Source organism: Vanessa cardui, chromosome 17, assembly GCF_905220365.1.
Source record: "Vanessa cardui chromosome 17, ilVanCard2.1, whole genome shotgun sequence".
Classification (NCBI taxonomy): Eukaryota; Metazoa; Arthropoda; class Insecta; order Lepidoptera; family Nymphalidae; genus Vanessa; species Vanessa cardui.
The window spans coordinates 7,152,206-7,174,946 of NC_061139.1; the positions used below are offsets into that span (position 1 = coordinate 7,152,206).

The 22,741-nt window shown below is 33.3% G+C and overlaps 1 protein-coding gene across 5 annotated transcripts in view; it reads right to left on the minus strand.

The window, feature by feature from the left end:
* Positions 1–3,013: 3,013 nt before the first annotated feature.
* The window catches only part of LOC124536666 (rap1 GTPase-activating protein 1), a 278,996-nt gene continuing 259,268 nt past the window's right edge, over positions 3,014–22,741 (minus strand). For all 5 annotated transcript variants that reach the window (XM_047113218.1, XM_047113220.1, XM_047113216.1 and 2 more), the window contains 10 exons: positions 22,504–22,688; positions 12,098–12,242; positions 11,301–11,576; positions 10,911–11,092; positions 9,630–9,727; positions 8,669–9,025; positions 8,275–8,368; positions 7,360–7,537; positions 5,852–6,015; positions 3,014–5,078 (listed from right to left, as the gene is read on the minus strand). In XM_047113218.1, coding sequence (XP_046969174.1) covers positions 4,935–5,078; positions 5,852–6,015; positions 7,360–7,537; positions 8,275–8,368; positions 8,669–9,025; positions 9,630–9,727; positions 10,911–11,092; positions 11,301–11,576; positions 12,098–12,242; positions 22,504–22,688 — 1,823 coding nt within the window. In that variant the 3' untranslated portion in view covers positions 3,014–4,934. The remainder of the gene's footprint in view (positions 5,079–5,851; positions 6,016–7,359; positions 7,538–8,274; positions 8,369–8,668; positions 9,026–9,629; positions 9,728–10,910; positions 11,093–11,300; positions 11,577–12,097; positions 12,243–22,503; positions 22,689–22,741) is intronic.

Here is a 22,741-nt window from a genome sequence, read left to right on the forward strand (position 1 = left end):
TCTTTATAGTATAATTTTTGTTAAGATTATAAAATAATAAAATCAAGGAAAATGTCAGATCCAAAGCTAATCTAGAGGTGATTATAGAAATCAAAACTATGTGTCCTTCAACAATTCTTGAAGTGTAAGAAACGTTTCAGAATAAGATATATTTTACCTATACTTGCCGACTCTAATTGCCCTAAAGAAAACTCTCTCTGATTAAATTAAGAATTTAAAAAATTATATAATATTAAGTTACGAGAAACGATGACACAGAACAGACCGCCTAATTTCATGTCTACGACTTTGCTATATTTCGAATAGAATTTGCTCAGGGACCTGAGTTTCGCCGAAATTTATGATGATTTTTCGAAGGAAAAAGGTCGGAAAGAAGAAACAATTACAATATATTTGTGATATCCCTTTCCCAAATAATATCAAATACTTTTGTTTTCTACTTATGTTTGACGATACCTTCATATGTTTGTTTGAAATTTAATTTTTCGTTGAATAAGTTAATTGTGAAAACGAAACGTTTCACTCTAAATACGAAGCCTACCTTTCTAGATAAACATTTAAATCAGGCCCTCATTCTTCTGATATAATAACATTCAAATCGAAATAATTGCATTCCATAAATTACTGGGAATTATTATATAATCTTATGTCATTTAAATGGCAACAGCCAAGATGGCCCAGTGGTTAGAACACGCATCTTAACCGATGATTGCGGGTTCAAACCCAGGCAAGCACCACTGAATATTCATGTGCTTAATTTGTTTATAATTACATCTCGGCTCGGCGGTAAATCGGCGTTAAAAAACATCGTGAGGAAACCTGCATGTGACTAATGTCATAGAAATTCTGCAACATGTGTATTCCACCAACCCGCATTGGAACAGCACGGTGAAATATGTTCCAAACCTTCTCCTCAATGCGAGAGGAGGCCTTAGCCCAGCAAAGGGGAAATTTACAGGCTGTTTTTAAATTACCTATAATGAATAATATTTCTTCAAAAGAGATTACAAAAAATAGAGCACTCATAGAGTTTACAAATATTAGCAAGCATCAAACTTCTGGCTTTTAAACTACAATCATGAAACATACAAGACACCGAATAAATCTGAGTAAATTTTTCTTTGTACATAAAATAAAGATCTTAGTATTTTCGAGAACGCGGAAAACCGATTAACTTGAAAGCGTGTGAACTATAACCTACAGAGCGTTATCGTCTACACTTTCTAGTGGTGTACGGTATAATAAAATGCAGATACAAATGGCTGTTTCACTAACATAGACAAACTTGACTGCAAAGAAAGTCTAAAACCTAAGTGGTTTTCTTATTTATCTATAAAAATCCTTTTTCTTTTTCACAATGCTACTTTGGATATATGTGTGTGTTAAACGAAATAATAATGTGTGTGTTAAATGAAATAAACGCCAATGATATTGTTGCCTTTTAATATTCACGTACTTAGCTTACTTAGTTGAATACTAATAAATCCCATTTAGATATTATTGTTATTTTAACTATAGATATTAGAAAAGTAAAATGGCAAAAGTGATGTTTTGGTACTGTCATTTTTCAGTGCCGATTATGTTTCGTTTCATATTGTTTCAAGCGTGTGGCGCTTTATAGCACTACAAGCTTTATTATTTGTTTTATATTGCAATCATACACAAAAGAATAGCCACGTTTTATATTTATAAAATATACATCGTTTAAGCGTATAAAAAATAAATATAATATTGGATATAGAGCATTCATGTTTGGTAACGTTTTTATGTTAGTTTATCTATCATAAGGAGTTTTGGCAAAACACTCGTTTTGCAATATACACTCGAAATATACCAAGTCTAACAACAAACAGCAAAACTAAGTATTGTTGTGTTTCGATCTGGTGTTCCTCAGAGTGGTTTCGTAAGGCAGGTGGTGCATGTCAGTCACCTCCTCGTGGTGCACCCTGGGCAACGGGGCCGGCTTGAGCTTGCTCGTCGGCCACTGCTAAGACTGGCGGGATGGATGGGCGATCCCATTGCCTCACCACTCGGCGACATGGTGGAAACCCGGTGGATTATTTTAGTGGGTAGAACAGGGCCTAAGGCCCTGGCACGGGGCCCTTATGGCCCCAGTTGAGTACCGCATACCCGTCCCGGTTCCCCGACCGGGCGGCATGCGTAAACGCATTTCCTCCTCGTTAAACAAAAAAAAGTTGCGTAAGGCAGAAAATGGCTTAAATTTAAATTTATTTATTACGGCAAAGGAATTAATAAAGTAACTTTTGGTGAGTCTCATACGGCCAGAGTATTACGAGAAGCCGTAATATAGGCGCTTTAATCGTATTTTATTTATACTATAGACAAATTATTGTAATGTTCAATATTTATTTCAATAATTAACGTTATGTTGCTAACCTTTGCACGCAGCTCTTCTCGCCCCCATTTTAGTGGGGTCCTTGTGTTTGGTTTCAGAGGAAATAGATTTCTCGAAATTCAAAACCATCTGCGAACGCTCAAATGCCTCTTATCAGGCCTCGTTAAACTTAGCTTTCAAATTAAGCTCTTTAAATATTGCCTCTATAATATATCAATGACCGTCTGTCTCCTTATTTTTTAGTACCGACATCTGCTGTTTTAAAATAAAACTATCATAAAATATTTCCTTGCACTTACTTGTTTGTTGCTGGTCTAGCTCAATGTAATTTAGCAAAAATGTACTAGATGGCGCTGTAAAACAACCTTAAAATTATAATGTTTACACTACACACAATTTTAATCATATCGTTTTCTTTGTATTAATTTACTTCAGGTCTTGTATTACTTTGTGGAAAAGAGCAACTAATGAGTTTTGCCAATTTTTGTCGGTAGATACTACTTTCCAATAGACGGTATCTTTATATTAAATTGTAATACTATAATATTAAGACTGTTCAAAAGTGCTTTTAGGTGCATACTTCATAAAGAAAACTTGTTTTTACGGATAGTGAATTGTGTATGTAATAAAGTGGGATTTGTGTTAATAAAACAACAATTTATAATTATTAGTAATTAACTATTCATATATTTCAATAGTATCTCTTATAATTATAACTATATATTCTAACGCTCCGCGCTCGCAATATTTGGTTTAAGTCTAAGAAGACGAATCAACAGTTAGTGTCAACATAATCATAAACATTCAAACAAAGATCTAAAAGATTACATTTAATAAAGTAACTAAATGTAAACTTAGAAATATGTTAGCGTGCATGTCAACTCAATAATTCAAAATACTGATTCATCTCTACTATGGTAATTATTATTAAAAAACTATGCTATTTAGTGGGGAATGTTAACTTTGGTATAAAATATTAATTAACAACAAAACATAATCAAACACAAAGACACTCGAAACGATTCTTACATCAAGCATAAATTAAAAAAAATACTGATTAATTAATAGTCTAAGATCAATATTTACATTATCTGTGCAGGAAAAAGAAACTGACTTTGACGTTTCGACAAGTGACAGTTTCTGTATAAACTTAAATTGCAACTAGATGGCGTTGATGTTGATAATTAGAAATAACTACTCAAAGTTCATTCCACGAAACGGGCTCCCATAGGCGAATTGTTAACTCGAGTGACATTCATAGGCGAATCACGTCTTAGGAGCCTAATTTCCTAGAGCCTAATTTCTGATTCATCTTACTTCTAGCCGAATCGACTAGAGAGATGCAAGTATGTTAATTTACTTAGGAGTTCGTCTCGTGGAACAGACTACAGTTGTAATATATGCGCTTGAGTAATTATAAAATCAGAACACAAATCATTGCACTGTGCTAAATAAATTTAAATACAATGTATATATGAAAAATACAAGTTAAATATAAAATAGGAGTTCTAACAATTTTTATAAGATAATTTTTTTTTATTTTTTCCTAATGCACCATATAAATATAGGCTTCCACTACATTGTAAAGGCTTTTTGTAGGTACCGTTTGTCTATAATGCGAAAAGATTTATAATTTTAATCTTACGCAATTTTTGTTATACAATAGATACATTATAATCAAGTATCTTTGTCTAAAAGGGTTAACGCTTTATAAACGTAACATAATAAACATTCGATAAATAGGTAGTGAGTTATTAAAACCTCCTTGAAACATTACCTAAGAATTGAATTCTTCTATAAGATTATTCAAAGGTTTTCGCGGATATTAATTTTGAAATGTTAACCACAAATATTTTCTACAATATCGAAAGTAAGGAATATTAACCACATACGAAATATACTAAATAGAATGCACTCAGATAATTTGCGCTCTTTCTTTAAAATTTCTAATTTTAATCTGATTTGTTCATCAAATGTAGGCTAGTTATCACAACATTTACAGAAAGCAAGGCTATGATAGAATCACTCTGAATTTATTACATTTAAGTTTAAAATTTACAATTGGCTACAGAAATGAGAAACTCGTATAGATTTATATAATAAATTGTGATCTCTACACATTCATATTAATATTTAAATAAGATACTGGGATATTTAAATGAAATATATAATATAATAGGTACTACATGTACACTCTATGTACCCGAGGGTACGCTATTGCAAAGAGTTGTTATTCAAAATATTGCACAATTATTTCTGAATCATTACTCTTTCTTGAGATAAAAGTGCTCCATACACATATTGCATAATAAGTATATAATAAAAAAATTACCAATAGGAAAATCAAGACTTCTACCTCTTATTTTCAACAATCATTATATAATCTTTTAATCAAGACCGCTAGATGGCGTTACTCTGAATCATCTCTCGAATAATCAGCTGTTTTAAAACATTGAAATGATTATCATAGCAAGATTTCTACTTGGGTTCTAATTTCAAAGACACTAAACATTTATTAAGCGCAGTGAAATAAACCTTATTATTATTTATCCCGGACACGATTGGTTCATCGTATATCTCAAGCAGTTGAATCGTGGGTTGATGGGTTTGGGATGATCGTCGTTGTCTGTTCCCGATGTCGTCTCTCTTTAGCCGATGATGCTAATTCCGCTTGTAATGTCATTACGCGCTCTCTCAAACATTTGATCTCGTTTTGCCAGGTCTGTAACGAAATAAGTACAAAGTTAATTTCATGTCACTCACTCACTCTGTTAGTTTAACTAGCATTTTATTGGTCCGGAGAGAGATTCAATAATTTCACACATTGAAAAATATTTTAACCTTTCTTTTAAATAATTTGTTTTATAAAGGTCACGTGTATTAACGTTCCAATGAGTGTACCATTGAATTTCTCTTGGGAGCTCGATTCGTGGAATGGCCTTTATATATGTCATCGTAAGATTACAAAAATCATTAGATTACAATCTAACGAGACGGATTGTAATATGTCGAAATATTGTGAACCGAGAAATATGTTTGCAATTTAACGTATTATTTTTCGCTATATTGTAATCTATCGAAGTTAAACTGTTAGATTACAATCTGTCCCGCATCAAATTGTCACCTGACGAAAGCTCTTCCTGATTGGCTGAACTTATTGTTGTTAATTTACAATATTTATTGTAAATTTCAATTAAATTATAAAAACTCTAACCTAACCGAAATATTATAAACTATCGAAATTATTTATACATCTATTATTGCAAATTGAATTAATATTAGAGATTAACGGTATTTGCAATATTACGGTGAAATAACACATAACGTTCAGCCAATCAGCGTGAGACATGCATCCGTTCTACACCAGTTCAAAATTTAACGTCCTCCCATCGATAGATTACATCGATGGGATGAGGATGGGATCTATCATTAAGAGTGATATTAGCTAACCACTAATTTATGTAAAGTAGAGTAAAAGGATATACGAATACTTACAATATTCTGCTTTAAAAGATCAAGTTTGTCATTCTTCAAGCGGCAAACTTCCTGCCGCAGTAGGTCTGCGTCGCGCGGCCCGCCGTGCTGGTCGCGGGCGTTCGCCCCCGCCTCCGCAGAGGACATGGATTCCAGCCCTGTGTCGCTGTCCACATATACTGCGCCTACAACGAGGTTTACGATTATAACATTTTGAAAAAAAAAACTATCTATATTATCATTTTCGATATTCAACATTGATTTTAATGAGTGACTGAATAATGAACATGGTATGATAATAATATGTATCTACCTATATATATTAATGTTTCATTTGTTATTTTAAATGCTTTTACAGATCCCTATTCGTTCTTTACAAGAAGATAATAAGCAATAAAAATTTGAAATTCGAATTTTATATTCAACTTCATAATGTATTCTGGATTTGATATTTAATTTTGTAAGTCACACTTTTATTCAAATACTTCACAACATGTATATTATATTTAAAATAAGAACAAAAATTAATACACAACAAAAATAATCATAGAATACAGTAAACATTCAAAAAATAAAGTGATAAAATTTGTAAAATATAATGTGACATGCCAAATAACTGTGCACCACATCAAGCATGCCTTTTATTATTAGTGTGTACATATATTAATATTTATATATCACTACAGGACTAACCTGTTGTTTTACCACAACTCAGCCAGTCCTTGTCGTCTATCAGAGAGGGAAATAAATTCAATTGCATGACATGATTATATTAATAATGATAACTTATATAATATACTAATAATATATACATTAATTATGATGAATCCCATGTTACATTTATTATTTGTCGGTTACATGATTATGATTATAAAATGAAAACTAAAACTGTAAATGTTAATGTAATAGAATGTTACAATTTAAAAAAAAATATATTAAATATGAAATTGATGATCATTACATATATCTAGACACGCGGTAGCGTGTCAGCCAAGTTCAGGTAACAGAACTGGCGAGTAGCACCGTGTGTAATTTTACACGAACCAATTGGAGCAACTTTTGACCCATTCATAACTCAAAAACAGTTTGACATACAACATATGAAGGGAAGTAAATATATTAGATTAAGATATAGATACCGTCTTTACACAGTTTGGACACACTTACAATTTAACGGTTTTTGTTATATTGTTTCTAAAGAAAACTGAATTTTTTTTTTTTATATAATATTAACCAATTTGTTCAACCCTAATGATCGTGTATGTAAACAAATGATCATATTGATATTAAACGCAATTTGACAGTAATGAACACCTGTCGTTGTGTACATAAATGTATTTTATGAGCTAGTAACTATTACTCTATACTATCACTATATAATACAATAATTAATGCATTGTAGTGTTAATAAATTTATTACGTCATTGAATGTGTGTGCGTGTGTGTGTGTGTGTGTGTGTGTGTGTGTGTGTGTGTGTGTGTGTGTGTGTGTGTGTGTGAGTGTGTGGCGGAGGGTAATGGTGACTCACCGAGCGGGTCGAGGTCGACGGAGTTGAGGCTGGAGTCGTCGCTGTGGTCGTGCAGCGGCGGGCGCGGCGGCGCGGCGCGTGACGTCACGTCGGGGCTGGACTCGCCCGAGCCGCCCGCCGAGCGCACCGACACCGCGCTCGCTGACGACGACGCGATCGACGACTTCGAGCGCCCGCTCTGCAAGTGCCGCGCATTGTAAGCCATCTCATACTCATAAATATTGGACATCACATACATCACTCTGATCCCAGTGTAAGTAGCTAAAGCACTTGTGTTATGGAAATATGAGGTAACGACGTTACCACAAACACCAAGACCCAAGACAACGTAGAAAATTTATGAACATTTCTACATCGACTCGGCCGTGGTTCGAACCCGGGACTTGGGAGTGACGTACCCATGAAATCCACAACTTGACCACAGAAGTCGTAATATTGTTATGGCTTTGTAAATTGAACATTAAACTATAATACTCTAAGTATATATAAAGTTTACTTTAATCTGAAGAGCAAGATTGTCGATCAATCATGTGTGTGTGTTTAAGCAGGTATGTAAAGTACGACCCAACTTAAATGTAGCATCGGCAAAATTCGTAAAACCGATCAAATCCGAATTAAGTACGCTATCTCAAATTATCAATATTTATTTATTACGTGAATATGATCTTTACACAAATGTAATAACTTGTAATATCATACGACCTAATATATTCCTCAATTTGGCACTGCAACATGGTTGAACTGACGCTAGAATCTATAGCGACGAATAGCGTCGAATGGCGCGATAGGCAGATGTTTCTATAGGTTTTGTGATTCGACAGTAATCGGTTTCATTGCAATTACCGATACTACATCTAAATTGTGTCGTACTATATGTAGTTTTAATTACTTATTCATATTTGTTACTTCACTTACATTGGGTGTCGGTGTCTCGTGCAAGTTGATTTTCTTATTCAACGGATTGTTCTTATTGCTATCACCCGAAAGATTCGTGTCAACGCTTGGTGATCTGTATCGAGAAACATTTAGTTAGGTAATTTTTCTTTTTTGATATATCAAAACAATTTCATTGATTGATTAACAAATGCAGGAAAACTTATTTGTTTACAATAAAAAAACAACTCGCGAAAACTAACTGAAATTGTTTCGGCAATCTTCGCCTCATGTAATAGCGTTCACCTATTTTCTTTCTCTTTCATATTTTAACCTTACTTATTATATCGGAATGGAAACGTAAATATTGTTTGACATAAAATAATAAAACTAAAGCTAAGTTATATTCTTTTATCGTACATTTAATTATACGAACCTGACTTTAGATATAATCGCCTTTTTGACAGTATCGATGAATCTGGCTCCCGGGCCGTCTTGCTTCGGAGTTCCTTCTGGCTGCGGGGAGACCGCGCCAGCTTCGTTCCGCGCCCCCGTACCAAGGAACTCAACAGTTTTTTCCTTTAATTTCTCAGCTAACGATTGCAACAGTGATGTACGAGTCCTCTGTTCGAGTTCGGCGAATTTTTCGGCTTTGTAGCACGCGTTTTCGGCGTTGATCAACTTGGTAAGAAGGAATTCCTTTAATTCACGACCCTTTCGGAATATGGGTGGCTGAGGGAGAGTCGGCCCGAAAAATGGTACGTCCACACGAGCTGTGACGGCCACCTTGTACCTAGAAAAGAATTCGGCCTTCAGTAAAAACCTCATTCATAAATTAACAAAAACCAGTTTAAACCAGATGAAAATACGTTTAACTTTTTCAGGTAGCATTGTTTTGAACGGAATGCAAATACAAAAAAATCTGTTCCAGTAAAACCAACATTGAAATAAAATATGTAAAAATTTAAACTCTCCGCCCTACAAACGAGTCGGTAGCCTGTAATTAAAATCATCAAAGAGAATCTTGTGCTCGGACAACCTACAATTTTAGTCGTCATAAAAAACTCCTTAATTACATAGTCGCGATTCGTTTGCATATAAATTACCGGAAGAATTTCCATTCCCTTTTCCGAGCCATTTTCTCTTAGCCTCCTCATGCAAATATTGCCTCAGTTGCGTTGTTGCGAAGTTACACAAACTTTATGCTAAACAAGCGACTTGACAAGTGTATAAAGGAAGAAATGAATTGGCATTAAAATGCATTCCATTGAAGAACTTTTAAGATAACATCAAAAAATTTGATGAGAAAAGTTCTACTTTCGTTTGCATAAGAAATGTAAATGACGTATAAATATTGCGGTCGTTTTAATTATTATGTCCAAGGTTTAGTTTTGTACCTCGTCTCCCCATCAGCGGCTTCTACTGGTGTGACCACAATAAAAGCGTGAAGGAAGTGAGAGGCGATCATGTCTGGTGTGAATGGCGTTGCTTTTTCCTGTAACAGATTGAAGATATTTTGTAATATTATATAACGTCATATGCATCGAAACAAATGGGGGAAGGCTACTTCTCTGAAGAAGGTAAAACTACTGCAATCAAAGAAATGAAAAGAAAGAAAATTTGTTGAATGGCAGAATTTCAAGCGATACATGGAATCTGTCCATTACGATTTTTGTCTTCATTCATGCTGGAGACCAATATTGGACAACCTCACGTACATTAATTACTCTGATCGCAAAGTAGCTTAGCTGTTTTATGGAAAATCTGAAGTATCGACCACGTACCACAAACAGCCAGACCCAAGACAACAAAGAAAATTAATGAACTTTTTCTACATCGACTCGGCCGGGAATCGAACCCTCGGAGGGTCTCGTAGTGGAGTACCCAAGACGACAGGTGTACACACTACTCGACCACGGAGATTATCAAATGTTGATGAATTATACGTTTAAACCCTCGCATTATATATGTATTTTAACTCCGCTTTTATTTAAACTAAATTTTAAACGTCATAAAAAACATTTTATTACTAAAAGTCATTTTAATAAATTTAATTTTAAGCCGTTAAAACAACGCTTTTATGGTAACACGGCACGGCATTTTATTTAATAAATGTTTAGTACATTTTTAAAAGTTTATTACTAATTCCTTAATGACATCACTGATCCACTTAATCGTTTCAAGCATTTGTATGCAAAATAAATGGATCGTGAATAAAGTTAGAAACTTATACAGTTGTCATTTTCATTCTATTTTTTTATTTGGAAACATAGTACCAAGGTTAGAATGCGTGCATCATAACCGATGATTGTGGGTTCAAACCTAAGCAAGCACTTTTTTTTTATTATTCATCTCGAGCTCGGCGGTGAAGGAAAACATCGTGAGGAAACCTGCATGTGTCTAATTTCATAGAAATTCTGCCACATGTGTATTCCAACAATCCGCATTGGAACATATTCCACATATGTTTCAAACCTTCTATTTAAGGGGAGAGGAGACCTTAGCCCATTAGCATTGGGAAATTTACAGGCTGTTGTTGTTACAGAATGATATAAACAGTATTTCTAAATCTAATGCAACAATGAAAGTCGAAGAAAAGAATGTTCATCTATCCCATGATGTAGGGAATGAATATCAAGGAATTCTCAGTAAACTATATTGTATGAAGCCTAGTTTACCTGAAAAACGATGGCCACAATATCGTTTCCGACATGCCTCTTCCTCTGTAACTGTTGCGCGTCACCCGCCGTGTGCGGTAACAGTGGCGCCACGTGGAACATAATCTCACGTTCGTAGAACCTCTCATACACCGCCTCTGTTCCGGTGTGACCGTTCATTATATCCAAACCACCTCTGTATCCTAGAAAATTCGAAAAGAATATTTGATTTGAACGTCAGTACATGTTATTTAATCAAGGTTCTATTTCCACTGACACTGCCAATCACAAATTAGTTAATAGAATTTAAAAGAAATTGTTATACATCTACATATTTTAATGCCTCTACAGCTAAATTAAAACAGTTAAAAAATGATCTAGGTAACAAATAAAGATAAAATCTTTATTTACCTTTATGATCCTTCAACTTAATCCTCTGCCCAAGCATTTCTAAGAATTCGTCAAAGGCTGGAGAGGTCTCGTTATTTCCAAACAATTCTTCTTCAGTCGTCTGCCCGTATTTTTGGTAGAGCACACCAAATTTGAAGGTATTCACCAGAACATGCTCATCATACGTCGCTATCAGCGATGAAGCATTGAGACACATAACCGCCATAAAATTTTCTACATTAACTTGATCGTTCAGCATTTTAGCCATTCTTAATGGTGACGGCATTATCCCTGAATCTGGAAGAAAATAAAAATAAAAGAAATAAAACTTCCGCTTATGAGCGAGGAGAAGACAAAGACATTAAAACCTTCTTTTATTTTACAATGTCTGGGGAGACATTACAAAAGTTATTGTATCTAAAGTTTATAGTTTTAGTTGCTCTGGAGATATTAAATAGTAACATTTGCGATCGTTAAATGCGTTACGTTGTTTCATATAACTTGATTATGTTATTGTTAGGTAAAAGTGTTTGCACGTTTCAGAATTGGAAGAGAAACTTTAGTTGGACGACATTTTTTGGCGTCCAAATTTTCTGATGATCCTCAACAATTTATGACTCAATTGTATACACATTATTAATGATTAAAACTGCTACTGCGTCTATTTCGAACTAATACAATTGCAAATGGAACATATTTTTTATTCGTTTACTTAATCACATAATAAACATTATCTTCAAGTTCATTTTGGAAGTACGATGTATACAGAACAAATTTCAATCAGACTAACTATATATAATAAAATGTCAAATTCTCACTTGGTGTAGGAATCAATCCAATCATTGTTTCTGTTCGTAGCCTCAAGAGTATCCTAGTATGATCCTGTCCAGCCACGTGTTCGTTTTTCAGCGACATCACAACTGGACCCAGGTTCGCGTCACATCCAACCAAGTTGAGGTGTTCCTGTAAATAATGTAAAATGTTTGAAATAGTCAACAATATAATTTCATTACCTTATACCTGTATAAGGTAATGAAATTATATTGTATGTTTCTAACTCAATAATTCAACTACATTATGCACACATGGTGATTTGCATTGTGATGTGACGTCGATTGACGTAATTTTATAAACAAGCTAGTTTACAAAATGACGAATTCATACAATGATGTCATTTAAGAAAATATTGTCGAGAAAGTTATATATATTAAACAGTAACCTGCCAACATCGCACTGGACAAAATAGCACCCTATAATTAACCTTTCCCATTGAAGCGTGATAGATTATAGTCTACATAGCTTAAAGAGTAGGTACTAACGCTCCATTTCAAGTCATTTGGACATATGGTTTCGAATATTTCGTAATAAGTCTGTTATATTTCAGTCAATACATATAAGGTCTATTTTCCCTGATAATTTGAACTCCGGAACCTTTAAGAGTAGAGTGAACAGGTTTATTTTGGATGGGCGTGTACCACCCTCGTCTTTATCAACACTTTCCATCAGGTGAGATGGAAGACAAACGCCTATTTCTTTAAATATGTATAAAAATAGCTATAATGCAGTTGATAAATAAATTAATATAACAGTTACAATTAAGCTATTTATCAATTACTTAAATTGATACGTGTTGAAAATTCAACCGAAATAATAAACAATTAACGTCACTAAATAAAGGTTGCAGGAAGAAAAACATGTTTGTCAGTGCTATTTAGAAGACATTTTATCTTACATGCTAATTAAAAACATTTAATAAAGTGATTCCAAGAATTAATTTAATTGAAACGTTTTATATTCCCGCTAACGCAACACGTAACACATCAGGAAAACGCTAATTACAAACGAAAAGTAAATGTTTATTGCCGTGGAAACTATAGCATAATGACCGACACGCCCTTACAATAAACATCATCATCATCATCATCAATCATCATCAACAGCCTATTTTTGTCCACTGTTGGACATAGGCCTCTCCCAGTGCACGCCACTGTGGTCTTTCTCCGGCTACTCGCATCCAGCTCCTGCCTAATAAACATCAAATATGATAAAAAAATACCTGTTAAACAGAGGTAGTAAGAGAGTAATTTTGTCAAGTAACATATGTCCTTATGACAACAACTGACAAGAAATATAAATAAATATTGATGTCTGGTTCAGTAACGTATTAACACGTAATAAACAAATATACCAATAAAAATATTACTTAATCATTTATACGTTTGTAAGGTGAAAGATCCAATTTATTTTCACAGCTAGAAAGAGATAGAATATCTATAATTACGATGTATGTATGTATGACTTGTATTAATAAATAATTAATCAAAGTAATTTAATATAATAAAATGAGTTTTCTTATTATTTTAATAAAAAAACAATGTTTTATCCCATAAGTAATGCTATATAAGCTATCAATATTAAATTATAAGTATGATTAAATTTGGTGAAAATATAAAATTGATTTATCTGTTGTTAAAAAGGTACCGCATTAATAAATATACGAAGCAAGCTTGTGCCGGTAGTTACGCTAGCGAAGATTTTAGTAAATTACGACGATGTTCTCATTTCGTATCCATCTGGTACTTTTCATAAGTGCTCCTATTGTTATATCACCGACTCCCGACATTGTTTCGCGATAAATAGACCAGTTTTCAGTTTAATCATTACTTTTTCAAAATAAAATGTTTCATCATAATCTGTTTAGTACTTTATATAATTCCAACGGACTATTTAGCCATTTTAAATACATATCTTATTATGAATAATTACAAATGCGTTTCTTTAAAAGATAAGGTTCTATTTTTAAAAGTTTTTTCGTGGTTGCTGGAATCTTTAATAGTGTGTTATTAATGATATCATTAATATCCATGTCGTCAAATTTATTGACTTACAACTTAACCTAATCGAGCTGACACAATAGTCTCCATTAATAGTTAAATACCTACACTTTAAATGAAATACTAAAACTTTTTTTACAATTGAATATGACTCATAACGCTTAACGAATAATAAAAAAAAGTTTTTGCAGTACTTTGATGTTTTTTTTAAAGTTCCTTTTACATCACATTAATATTTCACCACAACAGCCTGTAAATTCCCACTGCTGGGCTAAAGGCCTCCTCTCCCTTTGAGGTGGTTTGGAACATATTCCACCACGCCGTTCCAATGCGGGTTGGTGGAATACACATGTGACAGAATTTCTATGAAATTTGTCACGTGCAGGTTTCCTCACGATGTTTTCCTTCACCGCTGAGCACGAGATGAATTATAAAGACAAATTAAGCACATGAATCAGCGGTGCTTGCCTGGGCTTGAACCCGCAATCATCGGTTAAGATGCACGCGTTCTAACCACTGGGCCATCTCGACTCCTCACACATTAATATTTGACAAGTATATAATAGATACCCATTCTAAATAAGGTAAGTTAAGGTGATCCAATATTTTAAGGAATCATGCTTCAGTCGTGCAACTGTAAAATTACAGTTTTTCCTTGTTCAAATCATTGCAAGACTGAACTTGCCTATAGATCTATGACGTAAGCAACTTGTCACATCTTAATTAAAGATGAAATTGACTCCAAATATCATATGATAGGAAACTCTTAAGCCACTTGTCACGTTTAATAAGACTACGCAATCAGTGTGAATCAGACGTTTTATTTTAACGAGTGATCTCATTTGCCACTGATGAAGACTCACTCAATACAGGCAATAATGCTAACCTAGTTAGAGCAAGAGCGTTTCTTAATAGAAAAAATATATAGATATAAAAATTAAAATTAGAACACAATGATTTTTTTTTAATTTATATTTGGTAAAGAATGAAAATTTTTATATACTATCTAGCTTATTAAGAAGATTGGGGTAAGTATTCTTGTTTTTGTTGAGTATCGTTTTTATGATATAATATATTTCATATCTATATCTATTAAATGTGACAGCGTTTCCTTTATAATAATTAGATTTCGTTTATTTTCACAATCAAGATAAGATAATTTCCCTATTTACACTACAGAATACAATATGATTTATTTTATCAGATTTTATAATAGAAGAAAGTTTTATCACGGATGCATCCGATACTTCTCTTATTATTTTCACTATGTTTTGAGCTGTTTTATATTTTGTAATCCGAATGACATCATTTTAAGGTGTGCAAGGTTTATTGCAACCAATTGTTTTCAGCTCTTGGGTGTTGTTCGAGGGTCAAATGATAATCTATGAACAATAAAACGTAATTGTCATGGGCTTGAGGTGCTAATTAGTCTCATACATTGTTACACCAACCTTGCTATTAAAGTAATTTTTTATCAAAGTGTAAAACACGAAGGACGCTTCCATTGTTTCTTTAATACGTTAAATAACCTTTTTAAATTTAGAATTAGACTGGTTTTTTTTTTTAATTACAATTACTTGCTTAAGATATGTCAAAATTAGCATTTTTATCTTCAACATATCTTTGCATGTAAAAAGTGTTGTATGATAACCCAGTTGACCAATGTGTCTGCAGTTTTATGATAGGTATATCTAGGCGACCCCATACCAATGACCTATTGAGGCTGAGGTATGTTTAACCCTGTACATGTTAGGAACTTTAGGTGCCACTTTTTTACATTTCTTTACACCACAATGTTCAAATTCCTTTTCTAATACATATGCAGCTTTACACATACATACAAATATAAAATTATGTTTTAACACATTTGGAGAATACTAGTACATTCAGTTTCAAAATTAACTATTTAATTCTGTTTTTTTATTGAATTCTTTTTGAATTTCATTTTTAAGAACTTTTTTGTCTTGGCATACTATTAAGATTTTTAGGGCAAGATTAAGATAGGCTACGATAGTTGTATTAGCCTAAAAACAGGGTTATAGCTATTTGTTTTTGTCCTTGATTGCGATTGCTGAGCATTATTATCAAATTGCCTCTATTTACTTAGTTTATCTTGATTTAGTTGCTATATCGTACATGGGTTCGAATACCAAGTTGGGATCATAAAAAATGCCGAGACAATCACAAGAAACAAAGAAAGTACTTTTTTTAAATTAAAAATAATCTATCAAAATCAAAAAAGTTTATAAGAAATCTCGGCTGCTTGTTCTTAAGGATGTAAGCAGTTGTTTTATTGAAAGAGATTTAGTTTTTCCTAGATGCGACTTAACCTGTCGACATCCTGTCTTCCAGTCTTGCGAATCAGTGATACGTGATCAGATTAAACCATTTGTCTAAGACAAGTAACAATAAATACGATCAACTTCCTTTTGTTATACTCTGCCAGGAAATCATTAGTACATTTTATGAATTTACCGATTTAAAGAATATAATCAACTATAAAAGTCGTATTCTTGTCTCTGCGATTTCCTCTGGGGACATATTTTATTCTATTTAATACTTCATTCAGAATTATGAACTATAATTTATTATTAAACCTTCAGCAATTTGTAAAGAACTAGAAATATTTCTACTTTTAAAAGACTTTGGGAACATAGTTAATTAAAGATATTAAGCTAATATCTAGTACTTATATTCTTCTTATTTTAAATCAACGCGATGTAAAGGGAAAAAGGTCTAGATTTAACGTTCAGGTTTGTATGACCGAAGTGACATGGCCGAGTAGATAGAAAGCGTGTATCTTAGCCAACTATTGCGGGTTTAAGCTCAAGCCAGCACCATCGAATTTTCATGAGCTTAATTGACGAAGAAGATGATGATCTCAATTTATGCTCGGCGGTGAAAGTAAGCATAATAAGGAAACCTGTAAGTGTCTAATTATAATGAAATTCTTCCAAATATGTAGGTATCCACAAATCCACAGCATTTGGTGCAGTTTAGTGGAAATAGCTACAAATCTTCTCCTTAAAGGGATAAAAGCTTTTTGCTCAGTAATTAAGTGAAACGAGTTATTATATAATTTAAACAAAATTGTTTTCATCCTTAGCGCCGATACAAACGATGTCACTAAAATGCCGTCAAAATATTTGTGTCATCTTACTCAAAATTTTCTGAATTTATTACATGTCTTTTATCATCGTTTCAAAGACGCAAATTGAAAGCTAAAGACGGTAATTGAAGGGTGGAGGGGTTAATGTCCCTTTTTGAACTGGCTGATGGATCACGTCACTGAAGGCGAAATATTCCGTTTCAATTTCTGTCGATTGTAGTGATTGGAAATTCTATTTGTTGATGTTTTATTAACGGAACTAATGGTCTATTTGACGGTTTTGACAAAGAAGATTTCAAAATGATTTTGAAAAGGGAAAATTTAAGAATACTTAATTGTTTCATAGTTGCCGAATATATGTAAATTTTTTAGTTGTATAAGTTTATAGATTTCACAAGTCATTTTTTCAAATAATGCCCTTTGCGTGCCTTTTGCCTTTGATGTATTTTTTCTGCTGTTTGGATGTGCCTGCATGTTTTTCTAAGTTAATCGAAAAATTGAGGTACGCCAACGCCTAGAACATCTTTAATATATCTTTCGACAGCTGCCCCGTTTTGATATAATCCTTTTCCATTTCCGATGTCATTTGCACATATCTACTTGCGTAGATTTATACAATCGAACCGATGGCATCAGAATGGCAATCATTTCTGAGAAATCGTTTCCCTTCTCACAAACGAATTGTTCTCGAACCAATTTCGCGTTATGAAAAGAAGCATTTGCTTATTGCTCTCACTTTCCTTTTGTCGTTTTTCGAACATCTGTCTTCATCACAGATTTGAATGAATGAGTGCATATTACTACTTTTACTTGTCGGTTTATATTAAAGGCCCTTATTGAGATGATTTAAGTTTAGTTATGATTGAGCAGTGTGATGGAATATTTTCTTAGCTACCGGAGTTACGAGAAAGAATATTGAATTACTTGTGATATTATGCAAATACATAACTGATAGACGTATCAGTATTGAATGTCCTACAATGATAATTATAAGAAACACAGAGATACATACAATAAAATATCTGTGCTGTCAATTGAAGTAGCTAAGCGTTTCATTAGATTTGGATTAATGTATCTTTTATTCAATGGTTCTTAATTCAAAATTTCATATTTAGTTCTTATAGTTTAAATTTTCTTTCATCATTTACTAACGTAAGCATTGCTATATTGACGCATAGTTTATAAATAGCAAGTCAGTTTAAATCAAAATACAAACTCTATTCTGCATTAAATCAAATCTTAACGCAATGGCCTTACATGATCCTAAAACCTGGCTTGTCGTTAAACGTGATGTTTGCTCGTAAGTTATTAGCATGTCAGCCCCTCACCTATCGGCTTAGTAATCGCGGTGGCATTCATCTAGCCTAACCCTCGGTGACACAATGACCCATCGAAGTGAACGCTTGACAGGTAACTCTCGTTATATTTTATGTTACCGCTGATAACGCTGGGGTTATACATTATAGTTTGTTTATATAACAATTTATGTAACCCAAAATACAACAGATATAAGAATTACAAAAGAGTATTTACTATACAAAAGGAAATGATTTCTTCAGCATACCAAAAGAGGATAAAAACTTTTTAGACAGATACAATCAAATCATTTTTTTTTTATTTAAACAGTAGAGCATAACATTCTAAGCTTGGGACGTTTTAATCCCAAGATATATGTGGTCATATTGATTTGTCTTCGTGATACAAAAAGAGCTCAGAACGAGTGGATTGGTTTGAAGATTGCGGGGATGCAGCGCCTTTCTTAAAATTAAAGTTTCATAAAATCCTCTCTCGGTGTGCTTGAACAATAAAGCTCTACTTCATATTTCAATTTAATGTTTTGTAATTTTTGATATAATTTATTAATTAATGCAATCATTAAATTATATATCTTTCAGTTCTTGAAAGAAATTATAATGTATAAGTTTTTTTTATGCTATTGCTTGGCGGACGAGCATATAGCCCACCTGATGGTAAGTGGTCACCACCGCCCATAGACAATGACGCTATAAGAAAAATTAACCATTCCTTTCATCGTAAATGCGCCACTAACCTTGGGAACTAAGATGTTACGTCCTTTCATTGCCAATTCGCCACCAACTTTGGGAACTAAGATGTTACGTCCCTTGTGCCTGTAGATAGTAAGTAACAAAAGATTCCTATTTATTTTCTGCTGTTAAAAAGCTCTACAGTTAAAATCGCGTTGTCTATGAACATTCTTTCAAGACAGTGAATGGAAGATTTGAAACTATTAGTAGTTACAGCCTGTTGAGTACAATGTTGTGTAAACCTAGCTTTATAGACGTAATAACTCCCACTTATAATGTGTATATATCTTAATGCTATAATCGGTTCGATCTACATGAAGCTTGGCTGAGCGTGAAGTAAGACCGTTCCGCGTTGCTGAGCCCAGACGACTTTTCCCACTGTCGCTAGTGATTTCTGTAATGAGTACTCCCCTAAAGACATGCATGGTTGCCACTCATTTATTTCTATAGGCAGATAATATTTAACACATTACCTAAACATGCCTTTAAAATTTTGATATTTTAAAGATTGATACGGTTACGCCTTTGCTTGTTTTTGTTCGACAAATTAAAATAGTACCGCGTACGTTCCAGTGTTGTTATTACAATAATATTCTACATTTAAATATTTTGGAAGTAATATTAAAATTGAATATACAAAGGATAAAAAAGTCTATTCAATATTGTATATATAAATGACAATTATTGAAACGCAAGCGTAAAATAGTTCTGTTTTAGATTTTAATTATATAAATTTTAGTACAATTTATTAGTGCCCCTACAATTTAACAATTATTAACCATAAAGAAACGCATATTACTAATTTGCATACCAAATACATTGCCTCTAAGATTATTAAAAAAAAAAAAAACAAATTTTATCTTCACCGTTACCCAACATTCTTATCCGAACGATAGCATAACAATATATCGTTCTAATAAATTGTTCATGTGTTATACATATTGTACAAATGCATTACAGCAATCTTACTATCATATATCTAACCAGGCCATTACAAAGATAGACGAAGACGTAAAAGAAGAAAAAGAGAGCCTAGTGCGTGGGTATGGGAATATTCACACGTGCTTGTCTACGATGTCAACTAGTAGGGCTAATGCGCACACTACCGAGAGTACACACACACAACAAAAACGCAAGTTATATTATATTATTGTTCCGATTTTCGAATATTCAAATTTTCAAATTCAAACATCATAAAACACAGTCGCTTACCGCTGTCTCTATGTTTGATTAGATCTTTACAATAACGCAACGGATTTTGATGCGGTTTTTTTTAATAGATAGATTTTCGATTGGAAAGTTTTGGTATATAATTTTAGAAATTTCTAAGGTGATTTCATAAATAAATAATTTATCGTAGTAGTCGTATTTAGTTTATATTGCACCCGTGCGAAAAATGCGTAAAATTTTGATGAAATGAGTTGTTTCGGGTATGATTACACATAACAACTGGTTGATGTTGATGTTTTATTCACTATGATGTCGGGTGCCGTAGATATAACTATGCAAACAGTTATGAAAAGTACCCGATGGGAAATAAGGACTCCGTAATATGCCTACTGAAAATTAAGTGAACGAGACAGAGGACATAAGCTCATAAGCGAATAGCGATTTTTGATTAAATTAAATGGAAGCATAATAATATGCATGATTACAAAAACAGATGCCATCATCAATAAGTATACATAATTAAAGAATTCATATACAAGTGTTCGAATACTTTTTTTATTATTATTAGACACGATCAAGGAGGCCACAACATAAGCGATCACTTCCACCTACAAGCACAACTATTTTAAGAGAGAGATAATATCTAATCCTAATATTGTAAGTAGGTTACGAACAATGGGATCTAAGGTGTTCCGTAGCTTGAGACTGTAATTAGAGTGGCCTACCTCCCTTTCACATCAGTTGTTTGTATATTCATAATTCATACATTACAGCTAATAACGGATATCAATTTCAATGCAAATTTGTTACAAGAAATATCAACGATATTATGAAAGTTATATTGTTAAGTCACTTTAAATTATATTTGCTTTATTTATATAATTCGATTAAATCGCTACCGCTTATGCATTATAATCACATTCTATTTAACTCGTACTAATATTGTTGGCTAACAACTAAGGTCACAACAACATTGTGTGAAATCCGCTGTGAAGTTATCTGCTTATCTATGAAACGTTAACGGAAAGGATTTAAAAACATTTGTTGAATAATTGCAGCACGGAACCGCACTGATTTATCGCATGATGTATTCCGGAAGGCCAATACATAAAAGGGCAACGACACCGACGTGACATACGCACGTCCATACGATGTCAAGGGGAACGTGATCAAGTACTTGTCTGGTTTTAATTTTTTATCAATGTTAAAAATGTGTCCGGAAAAATGTTCCGCAAAGTAACGTCCCAGTTGGCACCGAAGGCGGCTTCATTGCACTCCGGTCAGACGGCGCGGCGCGCGAAATGTCAAGGCATGGCTTGCGTAATCGTGTTTGTTTCCTTTTTGCATTATTTCATTCTTAAAGAAAGTGCGTTAGTCACAATGTTAATTAATGTATACAATAAAATTGGAGTGTCTCTTTGTAACATTAAAATAGCCCTCTTTTACTCAATACATATGTATGTATATATCAAAATATTTTTTTTACAATTATTGGTCTGTCTGTCTATCTGTCTATCTGCTCCAGCTAATCTCTGGAATGGCTGGACCGATTTTAACGGGACTTTCACTGGCAGGTAACTGATATAATAAGGAGTTACTTAGGCAACATTTTTTTCTGTTAAATTGAAACGCGTACAAGATCGCTGGCACAGATAGTTCTTAAAATAAAAATTCGACAAACATACGAATTTTTAAAGCTTAAAATGTAATTTGGACTCATATTTTTCTTTGTAACATTGGAAATATTATATCAGGTTTCAAGGAACGAATTTAAAATTCAATAGCGCAAGCTCTTGGTCGATGCCTACTCGGAACGGATTTTCAATACATTATATGCGCTTATGCTAACATAGATGCTGAATGCTTTTCATTGTACTACGAATATCATTTCGTTCGCCTAGGAAATATTTATATAAAAAAATATATTATTCTTTCATGTTCTATTATAATGTTTATAAATGTAATAATATTATCGACGTTACTTCAAGTCAACGGTAAGGGTTACAAGAATCAGATAAGACATCAAGGTTTTATGTTAATGAGTGTAATTAATTGTTTTTTCTTACCTTGCCAAGGAAGAACCGCCTGTAATATTTGGCGGTGTCGTCGGTATCAATATTATGTCTTCGAGAGTTCTGGCGTGGGGTTCCTGGCTGAGGACGCTGCTCGCTCTCCTCGTCCGAAGAGTTCTCTTCCACTCCATCCACCCAGTAACCACCGTTTGGTGGCTGAACTATGGTTGGAGGAGTTCCTGGAAATATCATTAAATTAGTATAACTAGACAAAATAAAACAACATTACGTC